The following is a 25,041-nucleotide window of genomic DNA, read 5'->3' as shown; positions in this document are numbered from 1 at the left end:
ATGTGTGAGGTCTAGGATTCAATCCCAGTACCACACACACACACACAATCCAAAACCAGATACCTTAAATGCCCATATTGGGAGAAATATTTTATTTTATTTTATTTTTGGGTCCGGTCATGGGGTCTGAACTCTGGGTCTGGGCGCTGTCCCTCAGCTCTTCAGCTCAAGGCTAGCACGCTACCACTTGAGCCACAGCACTACTTCTGGCTTTTTTGCTTATGTGGTACTGAGGAATCGAACCCAGGGCATCGAGCATGCAAGGCAAGTGCTCTACCACTGAGCCATCTTCCCAGCCCCAAATATTTTATTTTTTTATAACTGTTACCTAATTGGATATAACTGATATACTGTAATTAAAGTGAGCAGAGCCATGATTCTGTGTCACTGTGACATGAGCTTGGTTTTACATGATTTTCAATACACATAGAACAGATATTCTAATGATTCATTCAACTAATTGTGGTAGAAGGTATTTCTGCTTTGATTGATACAGAGTACATAATGATATTAATGATACTAACCTCTTCATACTTGCAGTCACCTTCTATAACATCAATATTCTGATTTTTAAAATAAAGAAAATCCTCACAAATACATGTTACCGTGCTGGTTTTTAATACATGTGATGATTTAAAAAAATTAAACTAGTTGGGTGCCAGTGGCTCACATCTGTCATCCTAGCTACTCAGAAGGCTGAGATCTGAGGATCACAGTTCAAAGCCAGCCTAGGCAGGAGTGTTCATGAGACCCTTATCTCCAATAAATCACCAAAAATCCAGAAGTGGTACTGTGTCTCAAGTGGCAAAGCACTAGCCTTGAGCCGAAGAGCTGAGGGACAGCACCCAGGCCCAGAGTTCAAGACCCACCGCCACTGACCAAAAATTAAAAACAAACAAACTGAAAAATTGTGAGGTCTTCTGTAATTCAAGTAGACAAATGGTCTGTTTTTCAAGTTAATTCTACCTCACATTAATGCAGATTGTAAGGTTATCACACATAGTTAGCTAGTTTTAGAGGATTTAAAAAAAATCAATGACTCATAGTATTTGAGCTATTCATATACAGTTTGTACCAAAGACAACCAAAACTTCCTCTGCCCACTATATTCCTAAAGAAGAAAAGCACAGTACTGTGATTCTTTAAAAAATAAAAAGTCAGAAGCTGGGTGCTAGTGATTCATACCTGTAATCTTAGCTATTTAGGAGGCTGAGATCTGAGGATTACTATTTAAGCCAGCCTAGGGCACACAGATTCAACTGATGTTTATCTCTAATTAACCACCAAAAAGCTAGAAGTGGAGGTCTGAATTAAATGGTAGAGTGCCAGGGGGAACATGAGGCTCTGAATTCAAGACCCAGTATTGGCACGCCCACCCACCCCACACAGAATGTCAGAAAACGTTAACATGTCAAAACTTCTCTTCCAGAATAGCATAAAGATGCGTTCAAATCAATTTATATATATGCATATATAATTATGAAAATATCATACAGAAGGGTTACAATCACACGAGCAAGATAATGCGTACATTTCTTACCAAGCATTGTTGCCTCCTCCTTTGTTTCCCTTTCCCATCCCTTCCCATCTGCCCACCCCCCCCACTCCCCATCTCCCCTCCCATGCCAAAATCAATTATTTTTTATTTTTTATTGTGAACATACTGTACAGAGGGGTTACAATTACATGGGCAAGATAATGAGTACATTTCTTATCAAGCATTGTAGCCTCCTCCTTTGTTTGCCCTTCACATCCCTTCCCATCCTCCCCTCCCCCCCTGCCGACCCCCACCCAATCCTTCCTCCCCCCCACCCCCACCAAAATTGTAAAGTTCGTTTTCGACATGACAACTTGTACTTCTTATTGTTGCAACGGGCCAAAGTCAATTTTTTTTAATGAGATGCTCAGATCAGACTTGATACAACATAGTTTATCCTTTCTTACCTCTGAGGTAGCAGTAACTGTTTGATTCATTTCCCTTATTTTTGTTTTTAATCTATCGAGTATTTTCTTCCTTATGTAAGTCTCCTTCCTCTTAGTTTCACACTGAGTTTTGATTTCACTTATCTGTAGTGACAAATAGTAAAACAATTAAAAAGCCATTTAGCACAAGAGTTTAGAAAATCTTTTGAATTTGTCAACTTAATTTATATTCAATTTACATGTGCTCTAGTCAATCTAAATATACTAACAAAGTAAAACAAAATCAGAATTCATTTATTTTGCAAGATCAAATATAAATGATGGACTCTATGGATTAAATTATATTCAAAAATGAAATAGTAAATTACAAGGGCAATAATATGAATTATCATTAATAACATTTATTAGTGCTGTTAACAAACATTAATAGCAATAACACTAATAGATGTTCGCTCACACCTCTAAGTATGGCTACTTGGAAGTAGCCATAAATCCTCATATCTGGAGGACTGTAGTTTGAAGCCAGACTGGGAAGAAAAGAGCACAAGATTCTATCTCCTAAAAGTAGAATTGAAAGCATGGCTCCCATGGTAGAACATCAACTGAGTAAGGAAACTAACACAAGCGTGAGGCTCTAAGTTCAAACCCCCATATATATATATATATATATAAAATTATCATTGTCGTGATTTATGAGCAAAACCCTTAGTATTGGTTGCAAAATTTACAATGACTAGACAGATTAGGATTGTCAAAGAAAACTGAGGAATTTTCTAGGTCTCTAAATTTATATTATTAATGAGAAAGAAAACCAAATAAAGACAGCACAAAAAAAATCAGCAAAGAAAAGGTAGCTTCTAACCCTGGATGATTTATTTTCATTTTACCAAAATCAATATATTCTTTTAAACTTTTTTTTGAGGGGGTTAAATTGAGGTTTGAAACTCTGAGCCTCACATTGAGCAGGTGCTCGTCCGCTTGAGTCACACTCTCAGCCCAAGATCAAACAGATTCTGATCATTGCCAGACCCTAATAAAATGGGTGATGACTTCCTTATCAAAATCAAATAGATTTGCCTGCAAAACAAGTGATCAAGGATAAGGTAATAAGTAGGAAAATCTAAGAAAGATATTCAAGTCTGTATTCAAGAACTGTGAAAATCTACATCTGAAAACTTTCCATTTAATCCAGCAACTACTTCATCTAAAGTAGCTACTCTGAATGAATGTGATCCTACTCACTTATTTCTGTATCAAGGCAGAAAGGAACGTAAATAAAATGTGATGATTAATCAGTTTCACTGAAAATTAGAAATCCACATGCATACTTTGGTTGGCTAGATTCTTCTCCCAATGTCTTATAATTACAGAGCAAACAATATTTTGTTTAGGTAGGGATGATCTGATGGGTTTGAAGATGCACTGACATTTGTGATCGGTTTTCCTTTATCAAGGAAGTAAGGAAATGAACTGATGTGACGAGACCTGTCGTATGTCTTTAGCCTCAGTTGGTCTAACCTATTGGCACATGACTCTCCTTAAGGATTCATTGCTGTTCCAGGACTGAGCACTCTGTGCCCCTACCCCATCAGACACAGTGGAGGAGGGCTCATAGAGAACCGTGAGGGAGATCACACTGGAACGGAAGGTGGAAGGGAAGATGAGTCACTGCACTAACTAGTCATGGAGACCCACTTTAGTTACTGTTGGTGAATCAAGAGCCAGCTGTACCAGTTTAAGCCAGCTTGAACCAGGACTTTCTCCTCGTATCTGATAGCCTTTTCAATGGAGCCTTCTTTCTGGGAGACAAACCTGTGGTAAGGTGTTATGGGCCAAATCTAGCTACGATCATCCATGTAAAATCACTCACATTTATTTAGTTATTATTTATATCAATTTCCGTGGGAAAATGGCAAAAGTGGGTAGCTGTGACAGAGACTATACGGCCTTAAATATTGACTATTGGGCCTTTTACAGGAAAAGATTTTACATAACAACAAGGAAGAAGTCATATAGCAGTAGAAGGAAAACAGGCAGGAAGGTGTAGTCGATATAGCTTTCAAATGGCAAAATAAGGTGATAAACCAAAATCTGCCAGACAATGAAATGGGGGTGGGGGGTGGGGATGGGCTACAAAGGAATGAGAAAGTTTAAAAAGAAGACAAAAGTATGAGAGGATAAGGATGGGACAGTAAATCTTTGGCACCACAACCTTACAGGCAACAGAAAGGAGGCAGCCAATCAAAAAGCCATCCAATTCTCACCATTTGATCCCAGACCAACTCTTGTAATGAAGAGAAGATGGCTGAAGATGGCCCAAGATGGCAGACATAAGCTAAATGCCATCTTCCCTGTGGTATGCCTATGCTATGGCTCTCTTTCTCTGTCATGTGTGTTGTCTAATAAACTTTTCTATCATCTTTGCTTATGCTCGCATCTTGCCTGAATTCTTCTCTTTCCAGGTGCAAGATCTGAGGTTGTTTAGTTGCTCTAAATGTCCTGGAAATGCATTTGATGTGTTAGCCAGGAAGTTAGGGATTAAGTGTGCCTTGTTCTGACTTGGATTCATTGAATAATTACATATTTTGGCGGTGTGACTCAGATTGGCTGTCCAGGTTACAGACAAGCCCATCAGATCTGGGAATTTCCTATATGAAGACCCTCTGAGCTTCCTTTGGAAGGTTTTAACATTTGTATTAGAAAACTGAAAGACAGGAAACAACAATAACAAAAACTCTTCCCTGTAGAGCTTAGAAGTTCAAATGCCTACCTTTGGTATGCAGGCCCTATTCTTGGTGCTAGGATATGCCAGTGAAGAAACCAGACATAGGACTTGCCACCTTGACTGACTGTTCTGGTCCTAGGAGATGTGAAGGGACAGGAATCCCCACCTGACTCCTCCACTGCCCTGAAGTCCTTGCCCACTTATGCCCAGTCAGATGTTCACTCTCTGCCTTTGTAACTTCAGTGTTTAGAGCCATCTTGAAGATTCTGGACTTGCTGGAGGGAATAGAAACTAGCTGAGGGACAGACACAGTGGGAGGGGCGCAAATATTCCTCAGTGCTATTGTGGCAGGGTATGAAAATGCCAATGTCTCTTTTGAACCTTGTTCTAAAACTTGCACTTGCTGGTGATGTCAATAAATCCATGGAAGGTGTGGTCTGTCCATCAGATGCAGGGGACTCAAGCAAGTTGGCCATGGTCTATGTTCTCCCTAATTTTAGCATCACATGGAACATGGTGCAACCTCTGTCAGAAACAAAAGTTTAATAAAAGAAAACAGACCCCACCCTCACAGAATTGCTGGTCTCCATAGTGTTTGCTCTTTAGGCTCCAGATATGACTGGCCAGCAAAAGGTCCCTCTTCTTTCAGATTCATTTGGAAGGAAAAGCAGGCACTGGCACATGGATTTCCTGGTCCTGTCCAAGAATGCGAAGAGCAACGAGACTGTATGGTGGAAAATATCTGATCTCAGGCTATGGAACAACCCAGTGTCACACAAATCCTACCATTGATATTTTTTTCCATGAACTGAGATCCTGGGACACAATCAAGTATCTTCATGAAGAGGTTCCAAATGTTCCCAAGCCTTCCACTCTTTGCCAGTCCCAATGACACAGAAGACAACAAAAATCTTTTACCACCCTTGAGGACAAATACATTATTGCCTATTTCTTCCTCCAGCTTCTAGATAATTCTGTATTTAAAAAATATGTGGTGCCACTTACCTTTGTCTGTATTTCCTCTTTTTTTAATAAATATTGTGATTCATGTTTTTCCATTACACAGTGTGTGTCTTGTATCCATTGTTTTTGCTCCGCTACTTCTTCTTTCTTTTTACTGATTGTGTGATAGGTCTCGTTTATGAAAACATTAACCATAGCTTTTTCTTCCATTGTGCCGTTGAGGTTCTGGACAAAATATTGATGTTCCTTTGCCAGCCCTTCTTGCCTTTCACTGCGGGGAAAGAATCACTTCCAGCTTGAAAAGAATGGCATTTGGGAAAGGAATTTGAAGTCTGGTGAGGTGAGTTCTCATAGAAAGGGAATGGGATGTTTATTTTCTAGCTGTGTTTCTGATCTGCACTTGATTGGGATGAAGACAGAACATAGGACAAGGGACAATCCGGTCCTCTCACCCATACATCCTCACGTACTAGGTAGTAATTGCAGAATATTTTGGATAAAGTATAGCATCAAGCTAACATCACTTAGGACAGGTGAGTGGGATCTGGCCAGATGAATGTTTTGCTATGTATCATCCTCATGTCTGTCTTATCATTCCCAGGCATGTCATTAAGAAAAAAAAGGGTATTAACCCTATCACATCTCCAGCGACGTTGCTGCTATAGCCTTATATGGTGTATCCAAGATAAAGCTATTTTTACAAACAGACCTGCTGGAGAGCTCATTTGAGCTTTCTTACCTTCTCAGACAGATCTGAACACAAGAGGGATCATTAACCTCACACATTCATTGCTGACCACACTAGGAAAAATCTTAATGGTGGGAGCTGGATCCAACCCAAAGTTTAACTATAAAATGATTTGAAGAAAGGATAATAGTGCCTTTTTTTCATTTTACTTTTTAAAGCTCCTGCACTATAAAGGACTTTTTTTTTCTTTTATATGGTCTCCAAGGTTAAGACCTTTAATTGTATATGTTTGGAGTGAGGGGATCTTGTAAGCTCAGGAAAATGCAAAAAAGGCTGTTGGGCAATTTATTTTTCAGAGGTCAATCTCCTTAATAGAAATGTAATAAAAAGAGGCCCAGGGAAGATGCCGAGTGAGAGGGCAGGATTGAGGAGAATCAGGGAAGTCAGATCAGAAAGCCTACCTAGGTAATGCTGCAATGGACCGAGAGCACACCCCAGGCAGAATGTGGGACCTGGGAAATCACACTGAAAGACTGATCTCTTTCAAGTCTCTCAGGGCCACCCAGAGAAAGGAATATGATCACCACTCATTAGAGTTTGTGGGTACCTTGACCACAATCTTCCTTGGAAAAATAGTGGCAACAAATGGTGATAGTTTGGCAATGTTAGCTTGTCAAGCAATCACCTTCCGTTTATAATTTGCCTTTCCCTAAAGATTTGTTTAGCTGATAATGGTGGTTCACGACCTGTCATCCCATATACACAGGAATCTAGCCAGGCAAAAAGTTAGTGAAATTTCATCTCAATCAATAAGCTGGGTGGGGTGGTATTGTAGTCCTGCCTGTGATTCAATTATGTAAGAGGTATAGGGGCTGGGAAGGTGGTTCAGTGGTAGACCACTTGCCTTGCATGCATGAGGCCCTGGGTTCGATTCCTCAGTACCACATAAGCAGAAAAAAAATAAAAAAGCCGGAAGTGGCACTGTGGCTCAAGTGGTAGAGCGCTAGCCTTGAGCTGAAGAACTTAGGGACAGCGCCCAGGCCCAGAGTTCAGAACCCAAGACCAGACCCCCTCCCTCAAAAAAAAGAGTTATAGGCATGAGGATCTCAGTGTGAGATCAACCTCAGACTCTATCAGAAAAAAATAAAGCAAAAAACTCTGAGGGTGTGTCTCAAGAGGGAGAGCATTTGCCTAACAAGCACAAGGCCCTGAGTTCAAAACCCAGTTGAGAGAAAGATGGGAAAAGGAAGGAAAAAGACAGAGAGAGGGAGAAAAATAGAGAAAGATAGAGAGAGAAAGAAAGGATGAAAGAGAGAGAAAGAAAGAGAAAGAAAGAAAGAAAGAAAGAAAGGCTTGCAAATTTGCTTACAGTGCTAAGCTATCCAAGGGGTTTATTGCTCTCTTCTTTCAGTATGTATGTTTCTCTGGGTGATTTCTATTTTACAGATTTTGGAGCAAAGGAGGCCTATGGAGCAAAATGCTGGCCTGAGACAGCGGAGCTCAGAAAGAAAGGGAAAGGCACTAAGAGCTGTCAGATCGGGGGCTCCAGACAATCACATAATTTATCTCATTAAATACTGATAAAATCTGGAATTCTCTCCTAAAAGCCAACCCCCATCCTTAGTCCCCTCCCCGCCCCCAGAAGACGAATAACTGAATGTTTTGGAGGAACCGAATTCAACAGTCCTGGTTTGACACATATTTGCAATATAATCCCAACAAGAGATCTTTAGAGTGAGGTGGAGTGATTAACACTATCTCCTTCTACTATGAGAGATGATTGTCCAAGTATTATGTGCTTCCCCAGCCTCCCAAACAGTCTGCTGAGAAACAAGATCGCTTGTGAAGTGGCACAGGTCTCCCGGCTGCAGTGATTGGAGATTTCTGCTCTCCCCAGTCTCCTCATCAGCCTGGCTCAGCTTCTACAACTCATCCCGATCTGTGGGCTTGCCCTGCCCCAGTTCAGCTAAAAAGGCAAAGCCCTCACCAGGGTTTATCCAGTCCAGCCCCAGACCCCTAGGCTCAGGTACTGATTTATACAATACTTACTGTAGAGATTCATTCATACGATTCAGCTCCTGTATGCTCTTCTTTAGAAACGCTATTTCATTATCCATGTTTACAATTCTCCTCACTATTTCTTTCGTTTCAGAAACATTTAATTTGCGAGCATCTCTGACACACTCTTAAAGGCAAGGGGATATGTTATTCATTTACTTAAGAAAGAGCACAATAGTAGATGCTTTGCAAATCATTTCTTTCTTGGAAATATTTTAAAAATTGTGTTTCAGACAGCTCTAACTTATCACTTTGGTGCCTCTTAATCTTACCTATTTTTTTCTTTTTAATTTCTCTGATTTCTACTTCAGTCTAAGAGTACCTGTGATTCTCATCTGGCCTTGTGCTTCTCATTTCTTGCTTGAGACTTCTTATTGCTTCTGCTATGAGATGTGTGTGTGTGTGTGTGTGTGTGTGTGTGTGTGTGTGTGTGTGTGTGTGCCCATTTGTCTTTTCCACTCAAGGCTGGTATTCTAACATTGGAGCCACAACTCCATTTGTAACTTTTTGTGGATAAATTAAAGCGTCTTGCAGATTTTCCTGCTCAGGCTGGCTTTGAAGTGTGACCCTCAGTTCTCAGTTTCCCGAGTAGCTACGATTACATACGTGGCTTTCATTATGGGATTTCTTTAGATACCTTGTCCATCCATCTACAACTAGAAAGTATAGGAGGGAAGAGGAAGTATTACTGATAGATGAGATCTGAAGAAGAGGCAATACTATGTCTCAGAGGCATGTTCTCATCATATTAAGTTATAATTGGCAGAAGCTAGCATCATCATGAACCCCATATTGGCTCTCCTTCTTCCCTGCCTTGGTCTCTTTTCCCACCTTTCTTTTGGGATTACATTACATTCCCTAAAACCTATTCATGTGAAAAAAAAACATTGCCTCAGACTCTCTTTCCTGAAATTGGTGTTAAAGAACTAGTCATTCGTAGATTTAAAAAGCAGTGTAATCACAGAAGATTTCAGAGAATTACTCAGCTCATGACAACGGGACAATATACATGAAATTTTGAACACTTGCTTAGACAGGCGCAGTTTCTTTTTGATAAGCTAATATGAGACGATTTTTTTTCCTTCTAAAATATTTTTCTTAGTAGAATAATGAAACCTGTGGAAAATATTTTGGGAAAGCAGGAAGGGGAAAAGGGAGAATGACTAAGTAAGACTAATTGAAATATATTGTCAACATGTGTGAACATGTAAGCATAACCCCTCCATAGCTAATGTAAGCAAAATAAAATAAAACTTTTTTCCTTTGTACAAATAGAACTCTCTTTATGGAAAATAAAGTTATCCAAAGAAATAAAGCAGAAGTACTTTTAGTGCTGTCTTTGGTATAGACTCTTCTAAGTCTTACTTTTTCTCTCTCAGGTAACTTGTGTATTTTCCCTGTCAAATTAAACTAGCATCAAACATACTGTTTGGTTATCTACTGTATCAGTCATAGTTTAGTTGAGACATTAATCTCACAGAAGTTTCAACAGAAGTTTACATTATAAAGGGTTTCTAAGTACAACAGAAAATTCGAGTAACAAGGGAACAAGTAGCAAGAAGTCAAGAGAATTCAGTCCTAAAGGATTCAGGAATAACAGGAGGCATGAAAAGCACCCCCCCCCGGGGTGGGGGCAGGGATAGAGAATTCTAGAAGGCATCACCTCTAGACCTCACTGGAGAAAGCTGGGACTCACCGAATGTCAAAAGGGCACAAACCATTTTAGATTGTTGGAACTTACTGGAACTCTGCTCTCTGAAGTGTTGGGTCTTTTTGTCCACACAGAGGTGCCACACCTCAGAACGCATTGTAGAACTGCCCAAGGGATTTTAAGGGAAGCTCTTTATAGGAGAGGTTTGTCTTTGTGACTCTGTACCAAGAAGTACTACTGGGCACTGCAGACCATGGTATCGCTGCAGAATTACAGTTGAGGCTGCCAAGCTGAGCATCCAGATACCCGCCCCTCCACTCCCACCCCCACTTCAGTAGCTCTACAGTGCCCTCTACAGACCAGCTGGAAAAGAAAACTACAGGCACACCACTGTGGAGAGGACAATGAAGTATAGGTGTGGAGCTGAGCGGTGTCCAATGGGTAATGGGAACAACCATTATTTTTATTTTACTTTTTTCAAGACAAGTACTGCCTTGAACTTCATACGTAGCCCAAGGTGGACTCCAACTCTTTTCTTTCTCCACTTCCTGATTGCTAGGATTATAGGCATACAGAACCATGCCTGGATAGACATCTACTTTTATAAAAGTTATATATTGTTCCTTTTACGGTTTCCTTTTTATTAGGAGCTCCTTATTAAAGGGCGTTTGTCAGGAAACAGATTCTAAAAATTGTGCTTTTAGAAACATCTCTGGCTGGGCGCTGGTGGCTCACGCCTGTAATCCTAGCTACTCAGGAGGCTGAGATCTGAGTGAGGATCGTGGTTCAAAGCCAGCCCAGGCAGCAAAGTCCGTGAGACTCTTATCTCCAATAAACCACCAGAAAACCGGAAGTGGCGAACCGGAAGTGGCGCTGTAGCTCAGGTGGTAGAGCGCTAGCCTTGAGCTGAAGAGCTGAGGGACAGCGCCCAGGCCCAGAGTTCAAGCCCCACAACAGAAAGAAAGGAAGAAAGGAAGGAAGAAAGGAAGAAAGGAAGGAAGAAAGAAAGGAAGAAAGAAAGAAAGAAAAATTTCCTCTGGAGAAGTAAAGGAGAAGAGAAAGAAAAATCTCCTCTGGAAAAGTAAAGGAGAAGAGAGGGCTGGCCAGGGACAAGTGAAACTGGAAAGCGATTTGAGCTATGCTAACATTTCAGACTTCCTTCTCTGCTGATGTGGGGGAGCCAGGTTTTTGATTCCTTATGGAGACCAATCACAAGATGTGAGAGGCAGACAGGGCAGAGTGTAACTGGGGTGGCATGTCTATTTTGTCCAAGTCAGCCCTTAAGACAACATTTCTGCAGCTGAGAAAAGAAAGTTAGTTATTGCACGTACACAATTTTAGTAAAAAGTGATTCACAAACTTAAGTGGAAAGCTAAACTATAAATAAAAATCGAAGGGGCTGAGATTGCATGAGTCTTCAGGGTTTTTTTTCTCCAGCAGTGCAAAAACAAAACAAAACAGCAACAATAATAATTTTAAAAAATGGTTAAAAGAAAACTAGGATAAGAAAGAACATCAAGAGTTTGGATATGGTAATGATTGCTTAGGCACAATACCAAAAGCACAGGTAACAAAAGAGAGAAATACATACTTGGGATGCTGAGAATGGGAAGATAGTGATTTCTAAGGTGGGCTCGTCAGAAAAGTATTGTTGAGATCCTTCTCAACACAAATCTGGGCATACCTCTGTCCTCCTAAACTACACAGGAGGCTGAGATTGGGAGAATTGTTGTTTCAGGCCAGCCTGAGAGAAATGTCTGTGAAACTCCATTTAAGCAGAGTGAAACTGGTCACAGTGGTGTGTGCCTATTATCCCAGCAACAATGGGAAACCTAAAATCATTGTATCATAATCCAGGGGTGTGCCTAGACAGGAAGCTAGACCCTATCTCAAAACTCACCAGTGAAAAACAAGGATGGAGACATGGCTCAGCAGTAGAACTCCCTGAGTCCAAACTCTAATACTGAAGAAAAATAAAGATGCATGAGGCTGCCCCCAAATTTAAAAATGTTTTGTTTATCAGAGGTCTATATACGCAGAGTAAAGATAAAAGCCATGAGGTGGGAGAAAATATTTGTATATATCTAATAAAAGGTTAGTATCTAGAATACAGGAAGAACTACTACTCAGTATCAATAATGACACCCACAAAATCCAATTAGACAATGGACAAAGGACCTGAATAGACATTTTCCCAAAGCTGATATACCAACAGCCAATAAGGGCAGGAAAGGATGTACAATCTCACTAAGCAGTGGGAAAATGCAAATTAAAACCACAATGTGGTCCCAGCCCATGCTTAATAAAAATTAGAACAATCCAGCAGGTAGCAAGTGTAAAACTAGAACCCCTTTGTATTGCTGCTGGCCATGCAAAATGGTGCAGTCACTTGCAAAACACTAAGAGTTGGTTCCTTGAAAACTGAACTCAGAATTATCATGCAATCTAGTCATTGCATTTCTGCAGATAAACACAAAAGAACTGAAAATAGAGTCTCAAATAGACATCTGTTATCTAGTGTTCATAGCATTATTTACAACTGTAGAAAAATCAACCTCCATTAGTCAGGGTCTAGGTAAGCATAGGTGAGCACTTGAGCACTTGAAATGGAATAATAATCAGCTTTTAAGAGGAAGGAAGTTCTGATACACGCTATAGTATGAATGAACCTTGAAGATATTATGCTGAAGAGAAATAAGCAAGTCACAAAAGGACCAATATTGGATTATGCCGCTTAAATTCCTAGAATCTCCCAAATCATAGAGGGTTAAGTTAGCCAAACTGCCTACAATATTGGATTATGCCGCTTAAATTCCTAGAATCTCCCAAATCATAGAGTAGAGGGTTAAGTTAGCCAAACTGCCTAATTTAATTGGATAAATATCACTTTGGAATAGGCTAATCATATATCTTTACTTAGACATGGAATGATTTAAATTTCTATATAGAATATGTTGTTTTTCTTAAAATGTAAGAAACAAATTATTATCAGTGATATGCTGTCTTAAGCAATTGTTCTAGTTGCAGTTATATAAGTGACAACTATTAAATGCAACTTGGTTAAAGTCCTTGGTTTCTATTTTCATAGGAAATAAATTCAGTCTTTACAGCAGAAGTACCTTCCATTTCCCTGTTAATGATAGCAGGTACCGTCTCCAGCAGGAAGTACAGCCTGCTCAGTTCCATACTCTCAATTTCCAAAAGATCGATTGTGTTCTTTCTCATTTCTTCCTGAAAAAATTAAGTTACATTAAAACAAATTAATCTACCAAAATAATAAGAGTGGTCTCCTAAATGAGCCTCTATAAATGTTTTCTGGGCTCTAATTTTTACTGAGCATCTACTGCCATTATTTTTATTGGAATAAAAAGGCAGAAAAAGAACAAATTCTACAGCCTTTTTTTTTTGTCCATTGTGGGGCTTGAACTCTGGGCCTGAGCGCTGTCCCTCAGCTCTTCAGTTCAAGGCTAGCACTCTACCACTTGAACTATAGCACCACTTCCAGTTTTCTGGTGGTTTATTGGAGATAAGAGTTTCAAGGACTTTCTTGCTGGGCTGGCTTTGAAACATGATCCTCAGACCTCAGCCTCCTGAGGTGTTAGGACTACAGGTGTGAGCCACTGGAGCCCAGCTTCTACAGCCAATTTTCAAGTCTCATTGTTATTTCTTCTACTTATAAATCTTCTTAATATGTTTCTCTCCTGTCTACAGTTTTAATTACTTTAAAAGGAAATATCCCAACAAGAAGGGAACATTGAAAAAGAAAACAATTGCCAAAAAAAAAAAAGAAAGAAAGAAAATTTCTATAGAAAAATCTATTTAGGGGGCTGGGAAGGTGGCTCAGTGGTAGAGCGCTTGCCTTGCATGCCTGAGGCCCTGGGTTCGATTCCTCAGCACCACATAAGCAAAAAGAAAAAAGCCAGAAGTGGCGCTATGGCTCAAGTGGTAGAGCACTAGCCTTGAGCTGAAGAGCTGAGGGACAGCGCCCAGGCCCAGAGTTCAGGCCCCACGACCGGACCCAAAAAAAAGAAAAAAGAAAAATCTATTTAGGTATAAGGAAAATGGGTTTCTTATTCATACCTATAAATCCAAACAAGTCAGGTCAGAAGATTGATTCATTTGTTTGTTTTAGATAAGTTAATTTCAGAAAGGAAAAAACATTCAAAAATTAATTAGGAAAAGAAACAGATAATCTCTTTCTTTCTTTCTTTCCTTCCTTCTCTCTCCTCTTTCTTTCTTTCTTTCAAATAAAATATGTTAATAGCTACTGTTATTTTATGACATGAAAAATTGTAAATATATTTTATTAACTAAAAAATCTGTTACAGCTGATTGCTGGTGGCTCATGCCCAATCCTAGCTATTCAGGAGGCTGAAATCTGAAGTTGACAGTTCAAAGCCAGACCAGGCAGGAAAACCTGTGAGACTCTTATCTCCAAATAACCACCAAAAAGGCAGCAGTGGTAGTGAGCAAAAAAAGTCAGTGAGCAATTGGTAGTGAGCAAAAAAAGTCAGGATCAGTACCCAGGCTCCTGAGTTCAATCCTTAGAACAGGTGTGTGTGGGCATGTGCAATCTGTTGCATAATTGTGTACATTATGATTGTTTTTCTTTAAAAAATAAAATTCATCTGGGTACAGTGGCTCCTGCCTACAATCTCAGTAGAGAAGTATAGATTAGAAGTAGAGATAGGGTGAACCATGGTTCAAAGCCAGTCTGGGCAACAACCTAGTAAGATCCCATCTTAATAAACAAGCCAGACAATGGTGGTTCACTTCTATAATCCTAGCCATGCTAAAGGTCAATCCCAGGCAAAAGTTCAACAATCTGTTTGGAAAAACAAAACAAAAACAAAAAACACTAAAGCTCAGATAGTAGGTCACCTGCATTGCTAGCACAAGGTGCTGAGTTCATACTCAATGCCAAAATAAAGTTCAATATAAACATCACATATACTGTGAAAGTATGATATTCTTTAAAGACTAGCTAAAGGTTTTAGGGCAGTGGGATCATAGCAGTTTTTACTTTCTTTCTTTTCCTTACCTATTTTTCTTCCTCAGATTTTCAAAGAATATTTATTATTGTAATAATGGAAAGATTTTTCTGTTATGTAAGAGGTCTCACAGCTCAGGTAATAAACAGATACATACTAGTTACTTTAATCAGACACGATGAGTATTTTTGACTCTTGCACATGCTGGAGGAAAACAATTGAAAGACATGAGGAAGAGGAAAAGTTTCCATAGGACCCCTTGGCAGTACAACATACACGAACTCTTCAGTGTACACTGGTTTCTATTCAATTGACTGGGATCATAAAGTATGACTAAGTACTATACATCCACAATTGCATGTAATTATGTAAGATATAGAGTGATAAGATTTTTATCTGCCGTCTGTGGACTCCCATACATTACAGTTATATGTCGACACTTTTAGATCTAGACCATGTAGCAGATTCTTATTTGATATTTTAAAATTAAATGAAACATTCAACATTTTGATCCTGCTGAAGAAGCCTTTGAAACATTCAGACATGACAAACAAACAGATATATTGATGAAAATTAATTTTTTTTCTTAAATATGTCTTTGATAGGAGCTAGGTTATAACTGAAAGAGGTTCTGCTCTTTTCATTAATAATAAGACTATTTCAGTGGAATAGACAAGATGAAAAATGATCTTTTATCTGCTGTGAAAGAAGCAGCTTAGAAAAAATTGATAGTAGGTACCATGGGTGTGATTTTGTTTTTGTTGTTGTTGTTAGGTTGCGGGGTTTGAACTCAGGGCCTAGGTGTTGTTGTCCATGAGCCTCTTTGGGATCGAGGCCAAAGCGCCACTTCCAGTTTTTGAGTAGTTAATTGGAGATAAAAAAGTCTCATGGGGACTTTTCTGTCCAGGTTGGCTTTGAACCACTATCCTCAGACCTCAGCCTCCCGATTTGTAGCTAGGATCTAGGTGTGTGCCACGGGCACCTAGCTGAATGTAATTTTTAAAAATTTCTTTTTTGAGATTGATTACATAAATTTCACAGTATTGTGAGATAGTGATACTTAGCTAAAGTCACAAACACATTTTTAACCTACACAAGGAGAATTGTCATTATCGTGGCCTAGAAAGCTTATGAACTCTACGAACTTTGACACTACAACTATTTTTTTCCAAATCTGGTGATATGTACATTTCTCTCCTTTTGCTTAGTGTCAGCTGTTCCTTCTCTCTCATTCCCCCCTCCCATCGCTGCCCTTGAGTTGCTTGGTTCACTTTCATCAATGTCCAGTGCAGCTGAGGGACCCCTCTGCTGTATTTTTCACCTGTTTCCCTCTGATTCTGTGCCCTCCTCCTAGCTTCCTTCATATGTGCACATGTATATACCATATGTGGGGTCAAGAACATAGAGTCATCTAAAAATGATACCACAAATTAAGAAGAGGTCCTTTGTTTCTTCAGTCCTGTTTACTTTGTCTTATCTTGTTGGGTTTTGAATTTAACATCTGCATATCAGGGAGACCATGTGCCATTTGTCTCTCTGATCTTGGCTTACCTAGCTCTATATGATTGGTTCCAGTTCCATCCATTTCCCTGTGAATGCCATTATTTTGTCCTTTCTAATGGCTACATAATATGCCATTGTATATAGGTACCATAATTTTTGGCTCCATTCATCTGTAGTGGGGCATCTGGGTTGTTTCCATATCTTGTCTATTGTAAAACAGTGCAGCAATGAACATGGAGGTGCATGTATCCTTGTATCCTGGTTCCTGTTGCTCAGGGTAGATGCCTAGGAGTAGTATGGCTAGGTCATTTGGAAGGTCTATGTTTAGTTTTCTGAGGAACCTCCAGATTGCTTTCCAGAGTGGTTGTATTAGTGTACCTTCCCACCAGCAGTGCAGTAGAGTTCCTCTTTCTCCACATTCCTGGCAGTATTTGTCATTGGCTGAATTTAGGATGTGGGCCATTCTGAGTGGGGTAAGGAGGTATCTCGGAGTTGATTTTATTTGCATTTCCTTTATGGCCAGGGATAATGCATGTGATTTTTTAAATAGTCAGTTTGCTATGGTTAGATGGTAGTTGTTGAGTGAATGTTTACTTGGTTGGTTGGTAATAGTGAGTTTTGTTAGTTGTTGGTTGGTTGGTTGGTGTGCAGGCATTTGCCATTTGGTCCTTCCACTAAGTTTTCTTACCACCCCTATTGCTTTCCTAAGTGACTTGACCTCATCCTTAGCACAGTATCTACAATTCATTTACTACATAGAAAACTGGGCAGCAATCTCTACTTATGGATATATTTTCCAAGTTGAACGAAAAAGATTTTTAACTCCAGACAAATGTTTCACCTATTCACCTATTAAAATAAATTGAATGAAGTTGGTGCCAAGTTAAGTTTTTTGAAAAATTAAGTGGATGATTGAAAAAGTTGAGCTAACAGATAACACAATACAGTAGATGATTGAAAAAGTAGTTCTAATAGACAATACAATACCAGTTGTTTAACAGCTACAGCAATGTCCTTGAGAAAGATCCTAGCTTCTTCATTGCATTTAAAATCGTCACTTTTCAGAGATTGTTCTAAAAAGCAAAGAGATTAGAAAATTAAGATCTTTTCTCTATTCAAGTCCTATTTAACCATTTATGTTCTGGTTCAAATACTAGAAGTGATTTCTAAATGTATTGTATATGTGAACTTTGTTGGTACTTGCTACATCCTACTACATAGCATTGTAATTTAGACAAGCATTTTATGCTTTTTGGAGACAAACTCATCTTTGCATATCTTCTGGTAGAAAGAGTATGACTAGGATGGGGCAAAAATATTGATACTTATAAGAGGTTTAAATCTACCATGGCTATACTGAAGGTTTGATTAGCCATGATTTCATATGCATACACTAAGTACATATTAATATAAAGTAATATGGGATTGTGCCAGGGGGCACATATCAAATAAACTGTTATTTTTACTTCCTTGCAAAAATTTGAAGCATGGAATGGGATTATTTGTAAAACTAGAAATTGTGAAGAAGTTTCTGTCTTGCTCCTAGCCGTGTGTGTGTGTGTGTGTGTGTGTGTGTGTGTGTGTGCCCTTTCTCCACATGTTCTGTAAGTGACTTTGCAAGTCACCATGTTAAAGACTCAGAGGTGCTACTTATTTCCAGTGGGGTTTTGGTTTGTTTGTTTTAAGGAGGGAATGAGCATGCTCTTGTTCCACTTGCAAATAAGATGGAGAGCAACATATTTTACAATCCATACTCATAACAAAAAGGTTTTTTTCTATCAAAATTTTTTGAGAGTCAAGACATTATTAATAGAAAAAATATTTGTGCCTGCATACTAAGGTTGAATGGACATGGTGATATACTGATCATCATGAAAAGAATTCAAGGCCCGAGCTGGGAAGCTTGCTTTGCATGCCTGAGGCCATGGGTTCGATTCCTCAGCACCACATAAGCAAAAAAAGGAAAAAAGCCGGAAGTGGCGCTGTGGCTCAAGTGGTAGAGCGCTAGCCTTGAGCTGAAGAGCTGAGGGACAGTGCCCAGGCCCAGAGTTCAGGCCCATGACAGGACCCCCCTCCCCAAAAAAAGAATTCAAAGCCCAAGTTCTATCAATAACAATGATTATTAACAATGAATATTAATATATTAATAATGTGCATCTCATTAGTGGTGAACATTCTTCATAACACTTGTCCAGACCTGAGAACTGTGGAATTAAATCAAGCCTTTTATGAAGGAAGAAAGCATCCTAAAGAAACAGCAACATCGTCGCAGAAACCACTATGATTATTTTGAAACAGAAAGACGATTCATTCGAGTAAAACAAGGAGATGTTTTGCTCTTTGGAGAAATGATTTTTGAGGAGCTACCCAGAAATACCCTTTCTTGGACTAACACATTGAGCTTTCTAATAAGTATGTTGGCGTGGACCCATTTAAATCTAAGTTTCCTAGTTTAATATAGCCTTTTCCTCTCCTATTCGTCAAATAAACCCTGGCCAGGCAGAGTCCCCTGGTTTCAGGAGGAGGATTTTCCATTAGAGGCGGTGGAGCACTGAGCTCCGCCTGGCCTCAGCCTCCTGTCCCTGAACTTTGCACTCCCGGGGCCTCTCACCTATGGCAAAGAGTTGCTCTAGGGCAGTGGTCGCCACAGAGGAGCCCAGAGTAGGGGGGACAGTGCTTAGATCCACGGACAGACTGGCGGAGATGGCGACATTCCTCCCCAACTCAGGGACCAAGGAGTACAGGAGTTTCCAGGCCATTTTGCTGCTGTTGTTCACAACCTCCCAGGCCCGAGTATGGCGGTTGCTACGGGCAACGAGGATGCCGTGGTCCTCGTGCGCCCCCTCGTGGTCCATATCGGAGGTGCGGACTACCAAGTTATTATTATTGTTGTTGTTGTTATTGTTATTATCATTATTATACTTTAAAAACTTATTGTACAGGTGATGTACAAAGGATTACATAAGTTAGATTATGAGTGCATTTCCTTTTGAACAGTGTTATGCCCTCTCTCATCCACTCCCAGCTTTTCCCTTTCTGACTTTTCACTCCCTAAAGTTATACAGTTCATTTCCAACATAGTGTCTAGTGGATTTCACTGCTGAATTGGTTCACCCTTTGTCCCACCGTTTCTGTGCTTTCCTTTCCCCTCCCCAAATCACATAAATTTATATACAAGACAAAAGGCACAGAAACAAAACATAGTGACAAAAGAAAATAGACGAAAGAAAAAAAAGATAAAAACCCATGAACGGTATAATAATAAAAATAAACCTCTTGTTTCCATTTCTTGGAGTTCATTTCGATAAACATCATTTTATATGATCACAGGCACATAGCTATTAAGCCCTTGTGATCCATTACTAAGAATAACTTCTTTGTTCTCACTGTGTGAATGTTTAGAGTGCTATTTAATCATGTCCAGATGTACCTATTTGTCCATTACTGTCCATTGGGTTTACTTGTAGATTTATAGGAACATTCTAGATATTACAAATGAGGGAAACCATGCAGCCTGTGTTTCTTTGGGTTTTACTTTGCTTAGTATAATTTCAAACTCTATTACAAAGCTATAGTAATAAAAACATCTTGGTACTGGCACAAGAATAAGCCTGAGAACCAATAGAATAGAATAGAAAACCCAGAAATGAACCCACAGGCCTATAGCCATCTAATCTTTGATAAGGGAGCCAAAAACACAAAATGGAAGAAAGATAACCCATTTAACAAATGATGCTGGCAGAATTGGCTATACACATTCAGAAAACTGAAGTTAGAGCTTTATATTAATCACTTTGCACCAGAATTAACTCCAAGTGGATCAGACTTCAATGTAAGACCAGATACCTTGAAAATATTACAGGAAGGGATAGAAGAATCACTAGGGCTTCTAGGTACAGGTTGAAACTTCCAAGTAAAGATCAAAATCAAAACAAAGAAAGACTGAATAAATGAGATTGCATCAAACTGAAGGGTTTATGCATGGCAAAGATATAGCTAGCAAGATAAATAGAAAGCCCACAGAGTGGAAGAGGATGTTTACCAGCTATGCATCAGACAAGGACCTCATATCTAAAATAAACTTAGAGCTCAAAAAAATTAAACCTTCTCAAAACAAATCCTCAAAGAAACAACAACTCAATTAATAAATGTGCTAAAGACTTAAAGAGAGATTTCTCTGAAGAAGAACAAATAAAAATGTCCAATAGACACATAAAGAGATGTTTCACATTTCTGGCCAGAAAAGATATGCAAATCAAAGCAAAATCGAGATTCCACCTCACCCCAATTAGAATGGCCACTATCAAGAAGGCTAACAATAATAGATGCTGGTGAGGATATGGCCAAAAGGGAACACTACTGACTGCTGGGAGTGTAAACTTGTTCACCCACTCTGGAAATCAGTATGAAGGTTTCTCAAAAGACTAAACATAGAGTTTTCCTATGACCTAGCAATCCCACTTCTGGGAATCTACCTACTTGACCACAAACCAGGCTACACTAAAGCCACCAGCACAACCATGTTCATTGCAGTATTGTTTACCATAGCCAAGATATGGAATCAACCCAGATACCCTTCAGTGGATGAATGGATCAAGAAAATGTTGTATACACAATCGAACACACACACACACACACACACACACACACACACACGATGAAATTCTATGCTTCCATCAGAAAGAATAACATTACCCCATTCATAAGGAAATGGAAAGGCTAACTTGGAAAAAATTATACTAAGTGAAGTAAACCAGACCTCCCAAGTTCTAATGTCCACATGAATTAGGTGGTCTTCGAAGGATAACATTCCCTCAACTCACACCTCTAAATCTGCCTCCCTCCCCGACTTCCTAAACCATTCCCACTCCCTTAGTTTAAGATTCATATCTTCTCCACCTCTGAAATCACACTAACCATCATGTTTGCATGCCTGCCTCTGTCACCTTCTCCAGAAGAGCCTTTACAGGAAATAGCTTCATCTTTCATAAACCTTGCTAGGGCTATTCTTTTACTATCTCCACTTTTACAGACAAAGAAACAGAGGCACATTTGACTAAGTAAACTTCCCAAGACCAAAGGAGAAATGTAGTGCATTTAAAGTGGCGTATATAGCTATATATGAATCATTGTGGGGTTTTGTTATCTATTCCTGTGCACATTTTGCTTTGAATCAGTTTTCTGCCTTTTCCTGTCTTCCCTTCAAATTGTGAGTTCTTTGATGACAGGAACTTAGTATTATTTTTCTCTGCATTTCAGAAATCTAGCGTAGTGTCTAGCTCCATTTCAGTGTGACTGCTTCTTTTCTGCCTCATTATGGACAAGCATAGATACTTTAACTGCCTCCCCATTCTGTCTCTGTCTCTGTCTCTGTCTCTCTCTCTCTCTCTTTGCCTCTCTGTCTCTGTCTGTCTCTGTCTCTGTCTATCTCTGTTTCTGTCTCTGTTTTTCTCTCTCTCTCTGTCTCTCTTACTCTTGTGCTGCCACTGGGTTTGAACTCATGGCCTTTAGCTTTTTTCCCCCCTCAAGGCTAGAACTCTTCCACTTGAGCTCAACTTCCAGCTTCTTGGTGAAAGAGGCTCATGGACCTTCCTGCCTGGACTGGCTTTGAACTACTTTCCTCAGACCTCAAGCACCTGGATAGGATTACAGGTCTGAGCTGCTGCCACCAGGCTTCACCCCTCACTTTTCTTTACAGATGTTGAAACTGAAGTCAGGACAGCAACAATAGTTATTGCTAGATGAGGAGTTGACTGCTCCAAGCTTCAGGCTCTGCTCTGCATCCCATTTAACGCTCATAGGGATTCCTGTGAGGGAGCAATTTATTTACTTATTTACCTATTTATTTTATTATCCCCAAATACTTGTAGAAAGGTATTCCACATCAACAGTCTCAGTTTATGAGAACAAAGCATCTTGGTCAGTGCCAGCCCTTTCATTACTCTCCCCACATTGATCCTATACACCCACCTCAACTTCCCTAGTTACCTTGAGTCCTTTGATTATATTTGCACACTATTCTCTCCAATCATCCACTCCTTCTTACCCGCTCACCCCTCTCAGATAAGTTACATTTCCGTTTCTTGGTATTGATCTTGTTAAACTGTTAATTGTTCAAAAAGGTTACACTATAGAAGCCTACACCTGCAAATACAATAATTTATTCTGTGTGATTGTGTCTATATGCCTATGGTCTTGTTAGTGTTTTCATGTATGCTTATATTTTAGGTCTAATTTCCACAGATGAGAGAAAATATGTGCCCTTTGTCTCTCTGAGCCTGACTTTATATGCATTTTATTTCCAAGTCCATCCATTTCTGTGCAAATGACATGATATTCTTCCTGATGGATAAATAAAATCCCAAAGCATATATTCCATTCTCTTTGCTTTTATTTTTTAAACATTTTACTGTAAAGAAGATGTACAGAGGGTTTAGAGTTTCATGTCAGGTAATGAGTAAATTTCCTTTCGAACAGTGTCATCCCCTCTCTCATTCTATATCAGTTTTTCCTCTCCTGATCCCCCTCCTCCCAAGATGTATTAGTTCACTTCCAACATAATGTCTAGGGAATATCACTTTTAAATTGGTTCACCATTTGTTCCACCATTTCTGTGCTTTCCCTTCCCCTCCCCAAATCAGATAAACCTATATACAAGGCAAGCAGTACAGAAATAAAAAACAGTAACAAAAGGGAATAAAGCAAAGGAAAAAGGAAAGAAGAAAAAAACTTCAAATAAAAAACCTCATAGTTCCGTTGCTTGGAGTTCATTTCAATAAGCATCATGTTATATGATCATATGCACATAGCTATTAAGCCCTTGTGATCCTCTCCTAAGAATATCCTCCTTTGTTCTCACTGTGAATGTTTAGAGTGCCGTCTAACTAATCATGCCCAAGTGTAATTTTTTTGTCTTTTACTATCTATTGTGCTTACCTGTAGATTTATAGGCACAGTCTAGAGATTACAAATGAGGGAAACCATACAGCTTTGTGATTCATGTACAGGTTGTGGGGCATCTAGGCTGTTTCCATACTTGGCTATTATGAATAGTGCAACAATGAACATGAGTGTGCAGGCCCCTTCATTGTATCCTGACTTGTGATCTTCTGGATATATTCTTGAATGAGGTAACATTGTCCACTTTGCCCATGAGACCCTGAACCATCATGCTAGAGTGCCTTGGAGAAGGCTCAGCTGATCAACAATAAATCTAGTTCCAGATGTTTTTTTCACTCAGGAAAAACTATACCCTGACCTTGGACACTGTCCTGCACCCTTCCTTGTTGCTACAATTTGCTCTATTAGTAGTTTGACCTCTTGCTGCCTTCCTGTGCTGTCATATGTGGTAGGAGCAAGAAGCTAGATTAATACATTTCCAGAACATCCATGCTATCTGGTTTCCACCAATAGAAGCCAAAGGCAAGAGATTAGAAGAGCAACAACCCATTCTGCTTCTGTCTCCAGGAGAGGCCATTTTGGGACCATAGTTGATTGCAGGTCACAGCAGTTTTCATGGCTCCTGAGCTGGCAGGAGTGGGATTCAGGTTCCAGCAGTCTCCATAGTCACAGCACGAAGAGTGGGTGTGGGGGCACTGCTCATGGGAGGGGGCAACTTTCCACTCTCTGGGATCTTCTTTGCTTACTTCCTCTTTGGCTGTTATTGTTCTTGTAACACATTCTCTGTAAGACTTTCTCCTGGAATTATCTAGTCTGGACCACACCAAGCCAACCTTTACACTGTCACCAGAATATTCTTCCTTCTTATCATCTCTTTTGTATCTCACTGCTCTTGGTTGTCTATGAATGAAGCGTAATCTCTAAAGAGACACTGGTGATTCCCCAGTTACTGGCTAAGGAAAGCTGCACAGGCTTTCTGAATTATTAGGTCTCTTTGTTTCTCTTCTTGTCTCTCATATTCCCTCTCCTCGAGCATGCAATGGGAGAAATGTCTAGCCTCTCCTCTATCTCATGGTTCCTTTTATAAAAGATGTCTTTTACAAAAGTCATCCCATCCTTTTCTAAAACAACATGAAAAGCATTTTGGAAATGAAAAAGTCCAAGAAATGCACTGTGAAGAAGTTTACCCTCATGAGCATTCAGAGAACAATAATACACTTGTTTTCTGTGTTGTATAAGATTAAAATGAATAATAATTCAAGGTATAGACACTAGAAATGTGAACAACTCTACCTCCTCTATCTTGAGGAATCTTAGCATACAGTAATATTTGTAAGAATGGTTCTTACAGACATAATCACTGACTGAGCACTGGTAGCGCCTATAATCCAAGCTACTCTGGAGGGTAAGATCTGAGGATAGGAGTTCAAAACTGGAGATGTGGTTCAAGTGGTAGAGTACCAGCACTGAGTAAAGCTCAAGAAAAATGCCCTGACCCTGCATTTAATCTCCAGCACCAGTATACTCTCTCCCTCTCCCACTCTCCCCTCTCTCTCCTTCTCTCACTCTACCTCTCTCTGTCTGTCTGTCTCTCTCTGTCTCTCTTCTCTCTCTCTCTCACACACACACATACACACAT

At 39.6% G+C, this 25,041-nt stretch overlaps 1 protein-coding gene across 1 annotated transcript in view; it reads right to left on the bottom strand.

Annotated features, from left to right (window-relative positions):
* Ccdc175 (coiled-coil domain containing 175) overlaps positions 1-19,357 on the bottom strand; it is a 51,315-nt gene extending 31,958 nt beyond the window's left edge. Inside the window, exons 1-6 of the mRNA XM_013013929.1 lie at positions 19,114-19,357; positions 17,490-17,575; positions 13,128-13,239; positions 8,349-8,484; positions 5,654-5,882; positions 1,945-2,067 (exon numbers count right to left, since the gene is read on the bottom strand). Of these exons, the coding sequence (XP_012869383.1) occupies positions 1,945-2,067; positions 5,654-5,882; positions 8,349-8,484; positions 13,128-13,239; positions 17,490-17,575; positions 19,114-19,357 (930 nt within the window). The remainder of the gene's footprint in view (positions 1-1,944; positions 2,068-5,653; positions 5,883-8,348; positions 8,485-13,127; positions 13,240-17,489; positions 17,576-19,113) is intronic.
* Between the last annotated feature and the right edge of the window lie 5,684 nt (positions 19,358-25,041).

This window comes from Dipodomys ordii, unplaced genomic scaffold (assembly GCF_000151885.1).
Source record: "Dipodomys ordii isolate 6190 unplaced genomic scaffold, Dord_2.0 Scaffold2, whole genome shotgun sequence".
NCBI lineage: Eukaryota > Metazoa > Chordata > Mammalia > Rodentia > Heteromyidae > Dipodomys > Dipodomys ordii.
The sequence above is the reverse complement of the archived record's forward strand: the minus strand, read 5'-3'. Positions and strand labels throughout refer to the sequence as shown.